We start from the raw sequence: 18,577 nt of genomic DNA, 5'->3' as shown, positions 1-18,577 counted from the left end.
GCTCAATCTACATACAGTGTACCAGGCTGAGGAAATCCTGTTGGCACCTCTGGGTGATCTACCAGCACCATTACTCCCGATGCTTATATGGAAACTATCTTGCAGGCCAGGGACTATAACAAGGTTAGGACATGTGGTGATGACAAGCTAAGACTGCTTTAAAAATGATGACACAAATTCATAGAGGGTAAATGTAGTGTTGGATATTAGCTAGTATAGTGAAATGGAACCTCCATGTACAACAGCAGTATACCTCTGAACACCAGATGCTAACGACAACAGTTGAAGGCCATCACCTTCATATCCTGCTTTTGAGCTCCCAGAAGCACCCAGCTCGCCCATTAGAAGGAATCAGAATGCTGAGCTAGGTGGACCCTTCGGTGGACTCAACAAAAAAATGCCTACATTCTCATTTCCATATACAGATTCAGAGAAGCTGTCACTTTGCATAAGAGAGAAAAAAGATCCTATTCAGTCCATAGGGTACCAGGTGATTTCAACTTCTTGATGCTTTTGCTCTAATCCCACTTCTATATCCATGGGATACAGCAGGGGCAGCGAAACCCCCAAACATTTTTCCTCCCCCCCTCAAAGACCCCACCAATTTGGGTGTCAGCAGCAAAAAGTCAATGCAAGGCAATAACTCTCCTTCCTCAGCTGATCCGCTTGGATCATGTGAGGAGGAAGTCTGTGTGCCTGTATGTGCACATCAGAGAACATGTGTGTGAGGGAGACAGTGTGTGGGATAGCCAACCCACTTTTGGTCACATCCACCCCTGGCATGTGGCCCTCAAGAGTGTTGGCCCTTAAGAAAAAAAAAGGTTACCTACCACTAGGCTACAGAATCTACCCACAACACTTCACTGGCACAACAAGGAACAGGAGGAGCTTTCTCCGTTGAGCATTAGGACCTCAAACTTACTAGTGATCAGACTCTTTGTTCATAGAACATCACTCCTTCCACTGTGCTTTATTAAACAGTTTGGTTATCACACAATGTGAGTTCTGGTTAGGATGGTTTTCTGGGGTTAGAAGACACAGAAAGAAAGCCAGATTCTTTCTATAAATATGCAGTGACTCTAGGGAGAGAAAGGGACATGCTGCAAATCGCAGGGGAGTTACCCTGCTGAGCCAAGTGATGTTCTAGAGTGGGAGCTCTGTTGTGCATGGGATAAAACAGCTTGTAACACAAGAGTACAGGGACTGGAACAGAAACAGACATAATTGTGGATCCTGAATCACTTTCCCAAAGATGAGTTCACATATGCATGCACATCGCTTAAGTTTTCAACAGCGGATAGCCTGCAGCTGAAAACATTGCATTTCGGGTGGTGCAATGTCATATGAAAGGTCCATCTGTGGTTTTAGAAATCTGACAGACAGCTCATTTCAGTCATGCAACCTGTCAAGTGATACTGCTAATCCTCAGTTTGCACACAGACTTGCTGTATACCTGATAAGGACTTGAAACTTGGAAATCAAATTTGAAGCATAAGCTGACACTGTATCCAGAAACCAGTTCTGTTTATTTCAAATGGAAACTTATATCCAGAAGTGTATTTTAAGATCATTGCACAAGTCTGCATTTTTATATCAACCTTCAATCCACAACTATTTCCTTAATAAACTGAAATTAAGAGCTGGGTGTTTCTGAGGAATGTTGATCTCCAGTGAACTAGCAAACTGGAGTATTCTTGCCTGCCAGGAGATGATGATTTGTGAGCTCTGCAAGTGTGCTCACTGACAAGGCCTGGCAGCACGCGTATGTGTCACAAAGACCTCAGTGGCAGAAGTCTGTCAATCATTTGTCCCTTTGCATCTAGTTAAAGGGGGTGAGTTACTTGGAGAATATGGGTAGGCTCACAGGCAGGTTCGGTTCAGGAACCAAATGCCAGCACCAGTTTTTTTCAGAAGCACTACAGCCATCTATAATCCTGAATGCCAGAGAAGGCATTAGATGCACCAACCAGAAAACTCCTCATTATTATGGTCCAAGGCAGTGGTTGCACTTACCTTTTCTGCCCAGGCCCACAGACCAATGGCCAGGAAGGCAGCCCCCAGCAACTGCAAGACAGGAAAGATCACCGTGTTATGGAGAGCATAACAAAAGGGAGCATGACACCCTACTCACATTACCGGCATCTTCTTATAGGCCCTTTCCAACTCTATGAGTCTATGAAATCTACCAGGAATCTACCAGGATCCACCTCATCCCTTGCCAAAATAAAAAATAAAAATACACAAAATACAGGAAACTCCCATATGCTGCACATACAGCTGAGAAATAAGAGCAAAAGTATTATTTATTTTTATTTTATTTATTTATTTTATTTAATTTATATACCGCCCTAAGCCCAAGGGCTCTCTGGGCGGTGTACATACAATAAAGCAATCAAAATATATAAATACAATAATACAATAAAATCAAACCAACAAAGGTAAACAAAATAATCAAACAGTAGCAAAATACATCAAATACATATACTAATACGCATTAAAATGCCTGGGAATATAAAAAGGTTTTCACCTGGCGCCGAAAAGATAGCAGCGTTGGCGCCAGGCGCACCTCATCGGGGAGACCATTCCACAGTTCGGGAGCCACAACCGAAAAGGCCCTATTTCTAGTCACCACCCTCCGAGCTTCTCGATGGGATGGTACTCGGAGGAGGGCCTTAGATGTTGAGCGCAGTGTACGGGTAGTTTCATATTGGGAGAGGCGCTCCACCAGGTATTGCGGTCCCATGCCGTGTAAGGCTTTATAGGTCAAAACCAGCACTTTGAATTTAGCCCGGAAACAAATAGGAAGCCAGTGCAGATGAGCCAGAACAGGTGTGATATGAGCGGACCTTCTTGTCCGCGTCAACAATCTGGCCGCCGCATTCTGGACTAACTGTAGTTTCCGAACTGTCTTCAAGGGCAGCCCAACGTAGAGCGCATTGCAGTAGTCCAATCTAGAAGTTACCAGAGCATGAACGACTGAGGCGAGGTCGTCACTGTCCAGATAGGGACGTAGCTGGGCTACCAATCAGAGATGGTAAAAAGCATTCCTTGCCACTGAGGCTACCTGAGCCTCAAGAGACAAGGAAGAGTCGAAAAGAACTCCCAAGCTACGAACCTGTTCTTTCAAGGGGAGTGTAACCCCATCCAGAACAGGGTGAACATCCACCATCTGGGCAGAGAAGGCACTCACTAACAGCGTCTCGGTCTTGTCTGGATTGAGCTTCAGTCTGTTAGCTCCCATCCAATCCATTATCGCGGCCAGGCAACGGTTTAGTACGTTAACAGCCTCACCTGAAGAAGATGAAAAGGAGAAATAGAGTTGCGTGTCATCAGCGTACTGGTGACAACGCACTCCAAAACTCCTGATGACCGTACCCAGTGGCTTCATGTAGATGTTAAAAAGCATAGGGGACAGAACCGATCCCTGCGGGACTCCACAATGGAGAGTCCAGGGTGTCGAACAGTGTTCCCCAAGCACTACCTTCTGTTGACGACCCACCAAGTAGGAGCGGAGCCACTGCCAAGCAGTACCTCCAACTCCCAACTCCGTGAGTCTCCCCAGAAGGATACCATGGTCGATGGTATCAAAAGCAGCTGAGAGATCAAGGAGAATCAACAGGGTCACACTCCCCCTGTCCCTCTCCCGACAAAGGTCATCATACAGGGCAACCAAGGCTGTTTCGGTACCAAACCCAGGCCTAAAACCGGAAATCCTCTGTCAAGGTATTTTCCACATTGCTTGAGGCTGTTACAATCAGATAAGATCTGCCTCTTTAGAATGTATGCTCAAGTTTCTTAGATATGAGCAAACAGTGAGGACCAGATTAGGGAAGAAGCTACTCTAGGTGAAGAAGCTGTTAATGAACTGCACTGGACCTCCAGTCTCTCCAGCACCCATTGCCTAATCATGCCCATGCTTAGGCACTGCACCAACCTGCGACCCATTAGCAATGCAGGGCATTTCCCTGGCATCACACCATAATTGGGACTAGGAGTGTCAGTTCATGTCAATGGACATTGGGTTAGAGAACCAGCACCAGCACCACCACCACAGTGACTACACTCTTATGCTGATTTTGGCCCCAGAACTTGGATTATTGCAATGTACTCTATGTGGGGACGCCCTTCAACTAGTCCAAATGCAGCAGCTAGATTACTGCCCGGGATTACATCTAGAACACATATAACCCATTTTAAAAACAGCTGCACTGGTTGCCAGTTCATTCCCAAGCTTAATTCAAGGTGTTCACATTAATGTTTAAAGCCCTAAATATGACTTAGGCCTCGAATATCGGAAACACTGCCTCCTTCCCTAAATAGATGTTAAGATCAGCAAAGGGGCCCTTTGGTAGTCCCACCACCCTCAAAAGTTGGAGGGGGGCAGGAGAGGGCATTCTCTGTGGCTGCCTCCAAGCTGTGGAACACTCTCCCTAAAGAGGTATGTGTGGCACCTTCATTATATACTTTCATCATATGCTGATGATGCACCTCTTTACCCTGGCCTTTGATATCTGATATATATGATATATACCTGTGACTAATTTATTTTTAACTGTTTTTAATATTGAATTTTAAATCGTTGTAACACGTCCTGGGACCTTATGGTTAAGGGCAGGCAAGAAATCAAATCATCATCATCATCATCATCATCATTTAATCAGAGGGTCGAATTCTGACTGAAAACATTTCTGAAAACCTACATTTTAACAGTGCAGATTTCCTCTCACACACACCGTCAACATTTTTATTTTCATTGCATAATTTACAACTCAAACCTATGCATATTTACTCTGAAGTAAGTCTCACTGTGTCAATGTTTAGGATTGTCAAGAGTAAAGCACCAACACATGTTGCAAGTAACAGACAGAAAGTCAATATATTCTTCTCTCTGCTGATGCCTCTTCTAAAGAGTTTGTTGTTTTTGCAGGCTGTGCTCCTCTCCTAACTCCTTTCTTTTCCTGTCTTTGTTCTCAGTTAGTTAGTAACAGCTCCCTGAGTATAGGCCGCATGGCTGCTTCATTCTTTCAACTACCAGTCTTATCAAACCAATTATATCTGCACTCTATTGCAAAACCAAAAATGCTAACAAGGAGGACAGCCTGTTATGTGTTTTTTTATTTTGTACAGAACAGTTTCATGCCACCTTATTGTTACAGAACAACATGTTGGGACAGGGGCAGAGGGAGAGGGGTGCAAAGAGGCAGAGTGATGGAGGCTGTGAATGCAGGACTGGAACTTCTGCTGAAGAAAGCCCAACTCAAGGCATTATCTGTTTTTTAAAGATTTTTTTAAAAAGCATGATCAATTTCCTAACCTTCAACACAGGACAGAGGAAAGCAGGAACACCACATGTCTCCCTTTTTGAAATACTGTCTTCCAAGCATACACTTCCATGGAGATCCAAACAGACAGATTTACATATCCTTAAATATGGCCACTGTCACTTGCAGATCTGGTTGATAGATGGTTACATTCCAGTATTAGGTATTCATTCAGAACACACAATATGAAAATAGATGCTATACCTATTAAATAACAACAAAACTCACAAAATTAAAAATATAAGAGCCCTGCTGGATCAGGCCAATGGCCCATCTGGTCGACCATCCTGTTCCTGCAGTGACCAAACAAATGCCTATAGGAGGCTTGCAAGCATGACCTGAGTACAACAGTACCCTCCCCACTTGTACTCCCTGGCACATGGTATTCACACTGCCTAACAAAGGAGGTGGAACAAACCCATCATGGATAGCAGCCACTGATAACTTTCTCCTCCACGGATTTGTTATGGAATGGCAGCTACTTCATTTGGCTTTGGAAGCCATATTTCCTGTGGGCTGCAATCAAAGTCATGGAGATCTTTAGATCCTCTGATCTCAGCCTCTCCAGCAGTGCTGTACCTTCAATGGCTAAGACATGGCCCTCTCTGAAGCAGATATCTAGAGTATCTCCCAATCCTGTATCCATGGAGCCAACACCTAAGCAGGACCATTCATTCTTAAGAAGACCTCCCTGAACCCAGAAGTGTTAAACAACTGTTGCTCAATGGCAAATATCCCCTTTTCGGGCAAGGTACTTGGGAAGGTGATGGCGGTCCAGCTTCAAGCATGCTTGGAGGAAACAGATTACTTGGATCTGTTCCAGTCTGGGTTCAGGCCTGCCCATGGCAGTGAAACTGCCTTGGTCACCCTGGTTGATGACATCTGTCGGGAGAGAGATAAGGGGAATGCGACCTTGCTCATTCTCCTTGATCTCTCAGTAGGTTTTGATACTGTTGTCCAAGGTATCCTTCTGGAATGTCTCCACGACGTGGGATGTTGGGGGCACTGTGCTTCAGTGGTTCTGTTCAAACCTCCAGAGCCGCTTTCAAAGAGTAGTTATGGGAGGCTACTGTTCAGCACCATGGGAATTACCCTCTGGTGTTCTGCAGGGTTCCATCATGCCCCCCATGCTATTTAACATCTCTGTGAAGCCACTGGGATCTGTCATGAGGATATTTGGAGTGAGGTGCCATCAATATGGAGATGAAACCGAGTTCTATCTCTCTATTCCATCTGAATCAGGAGAGGTAATTGAGGTGTCGACCCAGTGCTTGGAGGCAGTGATGGACTGGATGTGGGCCAATAAATTGAGGCTGAATTCTGAAAAGACAGAGGTGTCATGTGTCCAGAGTTCTCATGTCCAGAAGGTGGGAAGATGGCCTATTCTGGATGGAGTTGCTCTTTCCTTGAAGAAGTAGGTCTGCAACTTGGGGATACTCCTTGATTCAACACTGTCACTGGAGGTTCAGGTGCCCAGGAGTGATTTTTTCCAGCTCCAGCTGGTTTGCCAGCTTCACCCCCTTTTGGACAGAGAAGATGCGGCCACAGTGCTCCGTGCTCTGGTAACTTCCAGACTGGATTATTACAATGCACTCTCCGTGGAACTGCCCTTGAAGATGACTCGGAAACTTCAACTAGTCCAAAATGCAGCAGCCAGATTACTGGAGGGTGTTCCCTTTAGAACTCATATGACTCCTGTTTTAAAACAGCTGCATTGGTTACCATTTCGTTTCCAGGCCCAGTTCAAGGTGCTCATGTTAATGGTTAAAGCCATACACGAGTTAGGTTCCAAATATTTGAAAAACCACCTTTGAAATATTTGAAATATTTCCCTACAGACCATCTTGAGTGTTGAGATCAACAGAGGGGGCCCTTTCGGTAGTTCCTCCACCCTTGAAAGTTCAGAGGGTGGTGGTCCAGGAGATGGCATTTTTGTGGCAGCCCCTAAGCTATGGAACTCCCTCCCCACTGAGGTGTGCCTGGCAATTTCATTGCACAACTTTTGGCGAATGCTGAAGATGCACCTCTTTATCCTGGCCAACATCTGAGATGTATATTTTTAGGAGCCACCCTATTTTCTGTGATGTTGTTTAGGTTGTTTTTAACTGTTTTAATTATGTGTTTTAAAATTGTTGTAACCTGTCCTGGGACCTCTGAGTGAGGGGCGGCTAATAATAATAATAATAGTAATAATCATAATAATCATAAACTCCTTTTTTTTTTGGTCAAGCTTGCAAGGCCAACTTTACACTTCCCCACTGCAGGACAGATTACAATGAACTGCCACAGTTTTCTAGTCCCTTTAACACTACCCTGATATGGGTCCTGCCTTGCCAGTTTGGGAAAACAGAAGGCTGGAGACACAGTGTCTGGAGCAATTCAAAGGCTGGCACAGTGCAGACAATGGCTGCTCTGTTCCAGTGGTAGGAGTTGGAACTTTCCTCAAACAGCAGCAGCATTGATTAGAGCTCTTCCCCTGCCCACAAATTAGGCCCTGCCCTTTTTCTATGGCAATTGTTGCATACTTACCCCCCTGCCTGTGGGAAGTTATATGTAGGTGCCACAGTTGAAATTAATGTGATATGAGGCAAGGGACTAAGGAGTTCCTGGGATGCCCCAACATGGAGGTGATGACACTGTCTCCATGCCAAAGAAGCAACATCAGTATACAAAAGTATTGTTTAACTTTGGGCCAGTTCAGAGATAAAGGCACATTAAGCCAAGAACAAGCATCATGCATGTGCCCACCTACCTTGCACACAGACTTCCACACTTTTATCATGGTTTGTTTACACTGCAGTTTCCTGTTACATCTGAACTAGGAAACTGTGGTTTAATCTCATCTTAACAAGTAGGATCATATCTGTGGCTTAAATAAATGGCAACAGAATAGCTGAAGACAGTGCACAAGGGGAGGAGAGAGTGCATGGGCACAACACTCATTCCAGGCTTAACAAGCCATGGCTTATTAAGCTGAGATCATTACAGCTGAACCAGCCCTATGCCTAAAGCCAGCCTCACAGGTAGCACACCAAAGTCTCTCAACAGTTTTGCTTGCCTTAAACAAAAGCAAGCAGAGTTTAGGCAAAGATAGGAGATTTAGACTCATCTCACCGAAGGCCTCGCTCCTGACACAAGGTGTTGACATAGTAAAGGTATTGCAAAGTAATTTCCCCATATTTATTTATTTATTTATTTATTTATTTATTTATTTTCATTTCTAGACCGCCCATAGCTAATAGCTCTCTGGGCGGTGTACAAAACGAGATTAAAATACAATTAAAATACAATATAGAATATCAAGTTTATGTGGCAAAAAATTAGTCCTGGTTTGGGAATGCCTGAGGACTCATGCAAATATACTATTTACCACACAGATCTGATTTTTTTAAAAGTCATTTTCTAGTGACTTTACCATATAAAAAAATTGCATCCTGGCCAGTCAAAGGGAAAACAAAAGGCCTTTTGGGGTGCTGCTTAAGTTCTCCCCACAATCCTGCAAAACCTCAACCCTCAACTTCCAACTGCATACTATGATGTTGCTATTCACCTTCCCTTCCTGCTCCCCAACATGAGGAACGCAGTGGATTAAAGATATCCAAACAAAGAATGCTACCAGCAATCAATCCTGTGCAGAAGATCAATTTGCCATCCACTAGGCAATTATACACTGAAGTACTGCTTCTTTCACCACCAGGGGACCAGCCAGGAGAGGGGGGAGAAGGCAACTCCATAAAACTCTGCACTCTCCCCTGAACAAATGCAGATTTCAAACAACATCTAGTCCAGACAACTGAACTTATATGAACCACCCTATTTTCTGTGATGTTGTTTAGGTTGTTTTTAACTGTTTTAATTATGTGTTTTAAAATTGTTGTAACCTGTCCTGGGACCTCTGAGTCCCTGGCCTCCTCCTTATTGTTACCTGCTCAGCTGCCAGATTTGATCTTGGCAGGGGAAGGCAGGGGGAGTGAGTTTTTTCTAGAGAGGAGTTGCTCTCTAAGACAGCCAGAATCTATGTAAACAGAACTAAATAACTGTGTTATAAGATTAACTTACAAACTGGTGCCTAAGGCTGCAATCCAATACACACTTAACTAGGTGTAAGTCTCATTAAACCCAACTGACTTCTGACTTCTTCAGCTGACTTCTGAGTAGCCATGTATTAGATTGTAGCACAGCTTTAGTCAACGTTGTCCCCTCTTCCCTCCCCCTCCTTTTTCCTCACGTGTCATGTCCTTTAGATTAAAAGTCTAGGGCCAGGGACTGTCTTACTACCATTCTGGGAGCCACTCTTGGAACCTTTTATGGCTAAAGAGTGGGGCAAAAATGTTTTAAACAAACTAATAACATAAAGCATAACACTGAAAGATTAAACACCCATTTTTATTTACCTAGATTTCTCACTTTCCATCAGGCAAGTCAATGCAGACAGAAAGGTCCAAAACAACATAATTCCCCCAAATCCTGCATTAACTCTGATGTATAAGATGGATTTATTTATTTATTTATTACATTTATACCCCACCTTTCTTTTCATGATAGAAACCCAAGGCGGCTTATGTGTGGTTCCCACGCAGTCTCCCATCCAGACGCTGACCAGACCTGACCCCATTTAGCTTCAGAAGGGTGCTGGCCTCATGTGCCTTCAAACCATAGCCATTGATCCTCCCTTGTCAACGTTCTCTGTCTGACCTTTTCCCCTGATACAATAAGGTGATACTCATACCCAGGTGAGCCTCTTTGTGACTTATTTGTGGTGAACCTCTCCCCCCCCATTTTTTTTGGTAATTCTTCTGTTTTTTCTTCTGGAGAGAGGAAGAAGAGACTAATATAACAGGATGTTTTGATAGACATGTAAACCCTTCTTAGAGGAAAATATCAAAGTTTTAGAAGCAACACAAATCCAGTTTGCATAATACACAACCAGGAGATCCTGTCATGCCGATAAAACCTGTCAGTTGTCCCTGTCCCCTGTTCCAACACCCACCCAAAATCATGGAATTTTTCTAATGCAGAATAAGCACTTCTATTTTTTTTCAATTAATTTTTATTCAAATTTTCAAAATCAAGACAATACAAAAAGAAAAACACAAATCAAAAGTAACACAATAAAAACAAACAAACAAACAAACAAAAAAACTATTGACTTCCGATTTGTCGTAGTTCAGCTATAGGTCTATAATATATAACAAACCTGTCTCTTGATAAATTATGAAATCACCTTCCTCCAGCAGTTATCTTAGTTGGTATCAAATCTCATTAACATCATATCATTTTATTCTTCTACAAAAAGTCAAAGAGAAGTTTCCAATCCTTGAGATATATGTCCATCAATTTTTTTCTAGATAGACATGTCAATTAATCCAACTCTTCAAGTCTATTAAATCCAGTAATTTCAAATCGCTCTTCTTCCTTTATCCGTGTTGATTCCATCTTCCATCTTCCATCTTTATGCACCCAATAATCTTGCTGTCATAGTCATATAATAAGAGTCTGATAGGGATTTCCTTCATCACAAATATTTTCTTGCCATCATTTCCGAACGTATCACTGAAGTATTGTTGCAGAACCGCATCTCTGTTCCTCTTTTTTACAGAATGCACTAGCACATCTCTTGAAGGGTTTTTCATTGTCACAAAACAGGAATTAATTCTGTAAACTTTCTCCATTTCAAGTTCCATCAAATCCTTCCAGTCCATGAATTTTTTCAAACCGATGATATCTTTATCTCCAATCTCTTCACCAATTCCTTCAGGGACAGCGCTGAATTCCAAACAGTAATATTTGTCTCCAGGATCCATCACAGCCAGGAAATCCAAATCTTTTTCCAAGACCATATTTAATCCAATCTCCAGGGCTTGAACCTTCCCTTTAATTTTTCTTTCATCCTTTTTTAATTTTCCAAATTTATCTTTGTTCTCCTTTCTCATACAATCCTGAATTTCTTTCAGCTCCTGTCTCATTTCGCCAAATTCACTTATCATCACTTGTCTGTTATGTCTGAGTTCTTGTTTTGTTAGCTTAATCTCATTCATTATTTTCTGAAACATATCTAAAGAGAAAGTCCCTTCTTGTACATCCATGATCTCAACCACCTTCTTGACTGTCATTCTTAGAACCAAAAAAAACACAATCCCTTCAATTTCCAATGTCCCAAGCAAAGAACAGTTTATTTCTTTATCCAGTTACAAAGGAGTTAATCTTTCAAGCCAGCTGACGTCACCCTCTAGACAGGACGAACTGCCTTATCTCTTGTATGTTCAAAAGTGCCAAAACAACTTTAATTCACAGCATCCAAATAATTAGTAGCAGGAAGAATGAGCAGATTCGTCAAAAAAAAAAAAGTAAACCAGAAAAAATAGTCCCAGACATATATTACTCAAAAGTCTTATAAATCAAAAAAAAAATTCTCTTTAAATTAGAAACCCCTCAGCCGTTTGTAATCTTTATAATGCTGAATTCCATGCCAGCTTTTTGCAATAAAAATAAAGATAAACTATTTCTATTTTCTTCCCCTTAGCTCCGTGAATAAAAGAGAAAGCTATGACTCACCCAGGGTTTCTTAATTGCTGGTTCTTTGACAAATCTCTTTAGCTGTATTGATAACAAAATAATGAGCAAAGACAGGAGAATGCTTGCCTGTTAATCCGTTTTTCTTTGAAGAAAAAAAAATGGCTCACTTAATCAGTTGAGCTGGTTGGAAATCCTAGCTCCGTCCGAGCTGCTGGAAGACCTTCTTTCACAGAATTCCAGCCTCCAACAAACACAACAAAGCTCTGTGGAAAATCTCTACATTTCTTCCTTATCCGGAAGAAATTTTCCCCAGTCAAAAAGCCCTTCTGACTGGTTTTAAAACTGAAAAAGTTTCCACCAAGACGGGAGCCCGTCCCAGAGGCAGCACAGGCGGAGCGATCCTCCCGGGAAGTCCCAGAATAAGCACTTCTAATGCAAAAATCAAAGAGATGCTCCACCAAAACATTCAGCTCCCAATTTCAACCCAGCATGAAGAACCCTTGAAATGGCTCCCTGGAAAGTTAAACAAAGTTTTCAGGACTGCCAACTGCTGCATTTGGAGTTTAGTCAGGCATTTTCCTACATGTCTCCCAAATGCAAGAGCAAGCCCCAAAATTCTAGACTACAGTATAACTGAGAAGTCATTGACATCAGCCTACCTGAAGGGGGCACTGAGTAGGGTTGCGCACAGATAGAAGGCAATATGATAAGAATACTGCATTTCTCCCCCTGTTCAGCTATGGTCTCTGGTCAAACAAGTTTTACGGTCATTGTGCATCATGGCCAATACCAGCTCTATCGTACCATCTCCAATTCTCTGGAAAATGTCTGTGTACACAGTAGGGGTAGCCAACATGGTGCCATCCTGATATTTTTAATTAAAACTGTCATTATTCCTGGCCATTGGTCATGCTGGTTGGGCTGATGGGAGTTGAAGTCCAAAACATATTGAGGGCACCATGTTAGCACAGTATACAGCACAGTGCAAAATGGAATTGGTCAAGAGTGAAAACTATTACCTGGAAAAAGTTGATGGTTACTATTTTGCAAGAAGGATTCAAGTGCATACCAGAACTTTAGGTTTGAACCATCAACGTGGATTAAAAAGGGCTGTTACCTGAGCATAACAAATCTATTTAAAACACACATACACAAGACTTTTTACCTTTGGAAAGTGACAGAGAAGCACACTGAAATGTATGGGTTGAACAAATAATTAACAGAAAGACATGTAAACACCCCACAAGCAAATCAGAAAGAATGCTCAATAAAGACTGGATATAATCTAACCTCCACATAACCTTTGTGCAAGCAGTTCAGGATATATGTTCAATAAATGTGTTGTATGGAGAAGATCTGAGAAGCGGGTATCACTAAGTGGTTGAATGCATGCTTTGTAAACAGGAAGTCAGTCCCTGGCATCTCCAGATAAAAGGATCTCAGGTTCAAAGGCTAGGGAAAGATTTCTTTCCACCCTTGGAGAGCCATTGCTAGTCACAGTAGACAGTACAGGGCTAGATGGATCAACGGCCAAACTCCGCATTAGGCAAATTTATAGATTTCTAAAGCCCACAGAACTTTAGGTAAAGTCTGGCTAAACAAAAGATTCAGAAAATCCAAGGGAATGTTCCTTCAAACCACAGCATCTGTACTTCTGCATGACCCATTTCTGGATCACTCTGCCAGGTTGCCTGCCAGTTCCTCTGTTTAATCAAAAAATCAGAGATGCCTCGCCCTGCTCCCTCAGCAGGTTGAGACAAGTCCTGGGACTTGCACAAACTTTTGGCTATTCCAGATGGTCTTATCTGAAGGAGTGCCTCCTACTGCCTTGCAGATAGCTCATCTGAGGAGGCTGAATGGCAAGTGCCCCCTGCCCTCTGAGGTACAGTCTAGATCTTTCTCTGGTGGTACCCAAGTGTAGAAATCCTTTCCCCAACAGGTTTGCCTATCATCTTCCTTACTGGTTTCCTGAAAGCAGGTCAAGACAATGTTACTTCTTCAGCTGGAGTTGATGGAATAAATTTTAATCAGGATAATTATTGGTTTTAATTCTTGCTCCACCCAGTGACGTTGACTTAATTGTTGTTTTTGTGAATTTTATTACATATGTGGGTCTTGTTGTTTAATTAGATTGTACTGTCCCTGCTCAGAGAATACTATTCTGCAGCAATGTTACATTTTTGATAAATAAAAAATAGCAACATTCACTGTACAAGGAACGCTGGGGCCCATACACGTCAAGGCAGATAATACAATATGGGAAACAGCTCTAGTTAATCCTGACTTCCCTGGGAACTGTCATACATACTAACACAATTTTATTCTGAAGGGCAGATGTGAGTGGTACAGGCTGGCACAATCACAGCAGATCAGGACATGCCACTAACCTTCAACGTTTCAGACCCGCTTCAAATGTGACAACATTTCAACATTTGAAGTTGAATGCTGGCAGAAGCTGAAATGTAACAGGATCCCTGTTGAAAGGGCAACTGATTATACCCTGGATATAATCACACTGAGATTCTGGTTTTAGGAAAACAAGAAAGCTTACATTTATGGTAGGAAATACAAAGATCCTAGTTCTAGCTAACTAAAATTGGAAATGCAAAGAGCCGTGTGTACTCTTTCATTTCTGCAGGAGAGAGGGAGGAAGAGAGACACAAAGGAAATTTGTCTCATCTCCCAAGGTAGGATGAAGAAGAAGAGAGGAGCAGGAAATGAGGTCAGCAACACCTGAAGGAAGGTCAGCACAGGTTAGGTCAGAAACATAGTCTAGGGAGCTTCCCCTATGCAAACCTCCAGCAAACTGAGTTGCATCTCAACACTTCCAACAGGCAGACCACTGCATGTAAAAATGCATACATGCAGGTCTTCATTGTGATGTATATGCAGTGTACACAGTTTGGGACCAGATGCACAATGTTTTCTGTCCGAAAGTACTTTCTGTATAAGAATTTTGTCACTTTTGAAATGGACCCAAGTCTCCTTATAGATTATGGTTGGAAGCAATGTTCCTTTGCATTTCCAAAGGAGTAACTTGATTTAGGATAACTTCCTCGTAAAAACTATAGTTTTGCTACAAAATAACTACCCCGTTAACAGCCATTTACACCAGACATTATAGTCATAATCAGATACATATTACCATAACTAATCCCACAGCACCTGCTAATATAGTAGAAGCCACTTGTTAACACAGTGCTGTGGTAAGCAAGTCAGAGGTCAATAAACCCATGACTGGAGCATGTTTGGGGCTGCAGGCTACTCCTGTGTTAACCACAAAGCCTTCTGGGGTTATGTCAGCCACTGGGAAAAGCCACAAACAGATGCAGGGAGCCTGAAAAACCACAAGAATAAGAAACAATCAAATAGGCAGATGAATGTATTTTCCCATAGCACAACTTCCTTTGGCAGGGGGTGACGGAGCAAGCAGCCACAGCAGACGTTGAAAGCAGCGGTAAGTTCTCCAGAGCTCAAATCCTCTCTGTGTTTACAAAGTTTCTAGATAGCATTCAGGAAAAAAGCTCATCTGTTTTGTAATACAACATAAAAAGAGCCCTTTGGGTCAGACCAGAGGCCCATCTAGTCCAACATTCTGTTCTCACAGTGGCCAACCAGATACCCGAGAAGCCTGCAAGCAGGACCTGCAAAGAGCACTCCCCCCCACTTGCCATTCTCAGCAACTGGTATTCAGAGGCATACTGTCTCCGACAGTGGAGACAGAATATAACCATCATGGCTAGTAGCTATTAACAGCCTTATCCTCCATGAACTGGACAAATCCTCTTTTAAAGCCATCCAAGTTGGTGGCCATCACTACATAAACAGCCGTTGTTTGAGTGGAAGCCACCTTTTTCTGCTCATGGAACAGAACCTTTGGATCCAAGCCATTATATGCAAGCTCTCCCTGTCCAGTTCACAATGTAGGCACATGTGTGCCAACGATGCTGTGTGCATTCACATTATCATATTGATCCCTGGGAATTGTAGTTTTGTTTCAGTTGCTTTGCACCAGTCCCACAGCACCAGCCATATTGGAGAGCTGTTTGGAAATTCAACTACCCCCCAACACACCTGTGAACCAAAAAGGGATTTTAGGTTGGATGAGGGACACCAAACCATTGCAAGAAACAAGAGAACTAACCCAAATAGAGAAGATACTTACCCAATAAAAGAGGGCTTGGTGGGATGGGGTCATGTTGTCCACAGAACTCGGAGGGAGTTTCATCAAGAGTAAGGAATTAAAGAACTTCTGTGCATGTGGCTACAAAGCTGCTGGCTTTGAGCACCTGGTTTGCTAAATGCTGATCACACATGCGCAGAACCTTATCTAACATTCTGAGCCAGAGAATAACTTTTTGCAGTGGCCCCAGCCGGGGGGAGGGGAAGAAAGATACTCTATTTGCAATAAATGCAGCTGAGCATCATGAATCTGAGGAGGGTAGCACACATTGTCTGCATGCAAAAAACCCTCAGGTAGTATGCGATGGGGAAGACCTCAGCTCTGCCAGAGACTATGGAGAGATGCTGCCAGTCAGACAGTGATGGTTTACATAGACCAGTGGTCTAACTCTGAATAAAACAGCCTCGCACATTCATGTGCCAAAACCAGGTAATGACAATCACCAGGTGTAAGCTTCTTCGTCCAGGGAAAGGGTGCTTCTAAAAAAAAAAATTTTTCCCCGTTCAAAGACCGGTTCTCCGCAGGCTCTCCATTAGAACACCTCAAAAACCGCCTTCACTCTCCATTATTCCCGCCGCAAGGAGGGAGGGAGCTCTGTTTCCCGTTAGGCCAACAGCTCCCGAGCCAGGCCCAGAACTTGCTGAGGACAATGAAGGGAGAAAGACTCACCACCACCGACCCGGTTCGGCACCTCCACGGGAAATGAGCGGTGGAAGCCGGTAAGACCCCACTCCTCCTCCCCCCGCCTCTACCCCCCCCCGCGTCCCAATTCCTCGTTCGCTCACCCACCCAGAAGAGCACATTGGAGGCGAAGAGCAGGTACTTGGCGCAGCAGCTGACCTGGGGACCTTGGAAGTGCTGGGCTTTGCCTGGCATGGCGGGCGCGGGGCCTGGGCGCTGCCCGGCCGGCTCACAGCCCCATGCCGCCCGCCAGCCAGCCAGCCAGTGGCCCAGCTCCGCCGCCGTCGTCCCGCCCTGTCTACCCCGCCCCCTAGAGGAACTGAGTGGCCGCTGTAGCTTGCCGAGTCAGGCACTGGTGTGAGAAGGCAGGCTGTTGTTCACAGACATGTATGCAGAAGAGAAGAGATCACTAACTCCACTCCCCTACCACCAAAATTCTCAAAATACACGGATCTGAGGCAGCGCTTTGTCTTCCCCGCCTGCCTCCACGGACAGATTCACACGACCTGGGCCCTATTTTTAATAACAGAAGATGCTTACTATAGCGCATCATAAGTATTCCAGGCATTAGTTCAGTAGCGAAGCTGGACCTGGAGTTACTCAGAGTGAGGCCGCTGATTTGGGGTATCATGAACGGACAACAGATGATTGGGTTATTTATTATTGCTATATTTTTACTGTCTATGTGTTGGTCCGTAAGAAAAAAGCCCCCCAAAGCCCATAGCTGGATAATATTTCTATTACGACTAACCAAAAAGTTTTTTAAAAAATGGCAAGCTTTTGGTCCAACATAACTTTTTTTTAATGTGCTTAACACGTCTAGCTATTCAGGGCAGAATTTACAACCAGAGGGAAATAATATTCTTCTCCTGAACAGCTGTATTTGGTATTCTTCAAGGCTTCTAAGGAGCTTTTCACACAGTCTTGCCTCATACAATAAATGTAAAAAGAACTAAGAGTCTTGTGGCAAAGGCTAACAAATTTATGAGCTTTCATGGGCAACACCCCATTTCCTCAGGTGCATGAAGTGTTCTAGGTGTATATGGCCTTTTTTTGGACAAGGGAGGGATTGTAAACATTGAGGTCAGAGGGAAATGAAATGCAGAATACAAATGGTGATTAATTACATCATTAACAATGGTAATTCACAATGCCGTTGTTAATAATACAGGCATCCTGCATTAACACATCAATTGTGCTAAAAATCTTTATCTCACTCAGTTCAATCCACAAATGATAGCACTGAACATCTTGATGCATTGTAATTCAATGGTTTCATATTACAATCTCACATTGAAGTTTCTTTGCTCCAGGATGGTTACTCTTAAGAATCACAGAGTGTCCTGAAAGGCTGAAATGTTGCCCCTGGTATGTGTGTGTGTGTGTGTGTTTAATATTGCCATTTCTGATGTTGGATTTTTGTCCATTTTTTTCTTTTGCATGAAGACTGATCTGCTTGTCCTATGTAAAATGCAGAAGGGCACTGATGGCAGATAATAGCATATATCACAGTGGATGATGAACAGGTGAATGAATCCTTTGTGTTGTGGATGACATTATTAGGTCTTGTAATAGTGTTGGTAGAATAGACACATTGGGGACACAGTTAGCATCTGGGTCTCCTGCAATGGCTGGTCCCTGTTTCCATATCTTTGTTACATGATTTGTTGTTGCTGGTGACTTTATACAGTAGGGGTTAGAGGAAAAAAAGTGGAAGGCATCCAATAAAAAGAAACAGAAAAAAGGTTGCAAACCAAGATGCCAAGGATGAAAAATTTATGAAAATATATTTATTGTAAATCCTTAATAAGCTGCCCAACATGTTTCAGCCAAACATAGGCTTTCATCAGGGGATTATAATAGCTCAAAACTCAAT

At 43.1% G+C, this 18,577-nt stretch overlaps 1 protein-coding gene across 10 annotated transcripts in view; it reads right to left on the bottom strand.

The window, feature by feature from the left end:
* The window catches only part of TSPAN17 (tetraspanin 17), a 39,433-nt gene extending 22,414 nt beyond the window's left edge, over positions 1-17,019 (bottom strand). For 6 of the 10 annotated variants that reach the window (XM_061617556.1, XM_061617553.1, XM_061617550.1 and 3 more), the window contains exons 1-2: positions 16,810-17,019; positions 2,014-2,064 (exon numbers count right to left, since the gene is read on the bottom strand). In XM_061617556.1, coding sequence (XP_061473540.1) covers positions 2,014-2,064; positions 16,810-16,896 — 138 coding nt within the window. In that variant the 5' untranslated portion in view covers positions 16,897-17,019. Of the gene's footprint in view, positions 1-2,013; positions 2,065-5,314; positions 5,358-16,002; positions 16,682-16,809 lie in introns of those variants that run through there. The other 4 variants (XM_061617555.1, XM_061617551.1, XM_061617560.1 and 1 more) reach the window with 4 other exon arrangements.
* Positions 17,020-18,577: the final 1,558 nt, after the last annotated feature.

This window comes from Rhineura floridana, chromosome 3, assembly GCF_030035675.1.
Source record: "Rhineura floridana isolate rRhiFlo1 chromosome 3, rRhiFlo1.hap2, whole genome shotgun sequence".
Taxonomy (NCBI): domain Eukaryota; kingdom Metazoa; phylum Chordata; class Lepidosauria; order Squamata; family Rhineuridae; genus Rhineura; species Rhineura floridana.
This window is presented reverse-complemented; position numbering and strand designations above follow the sequence as displayed.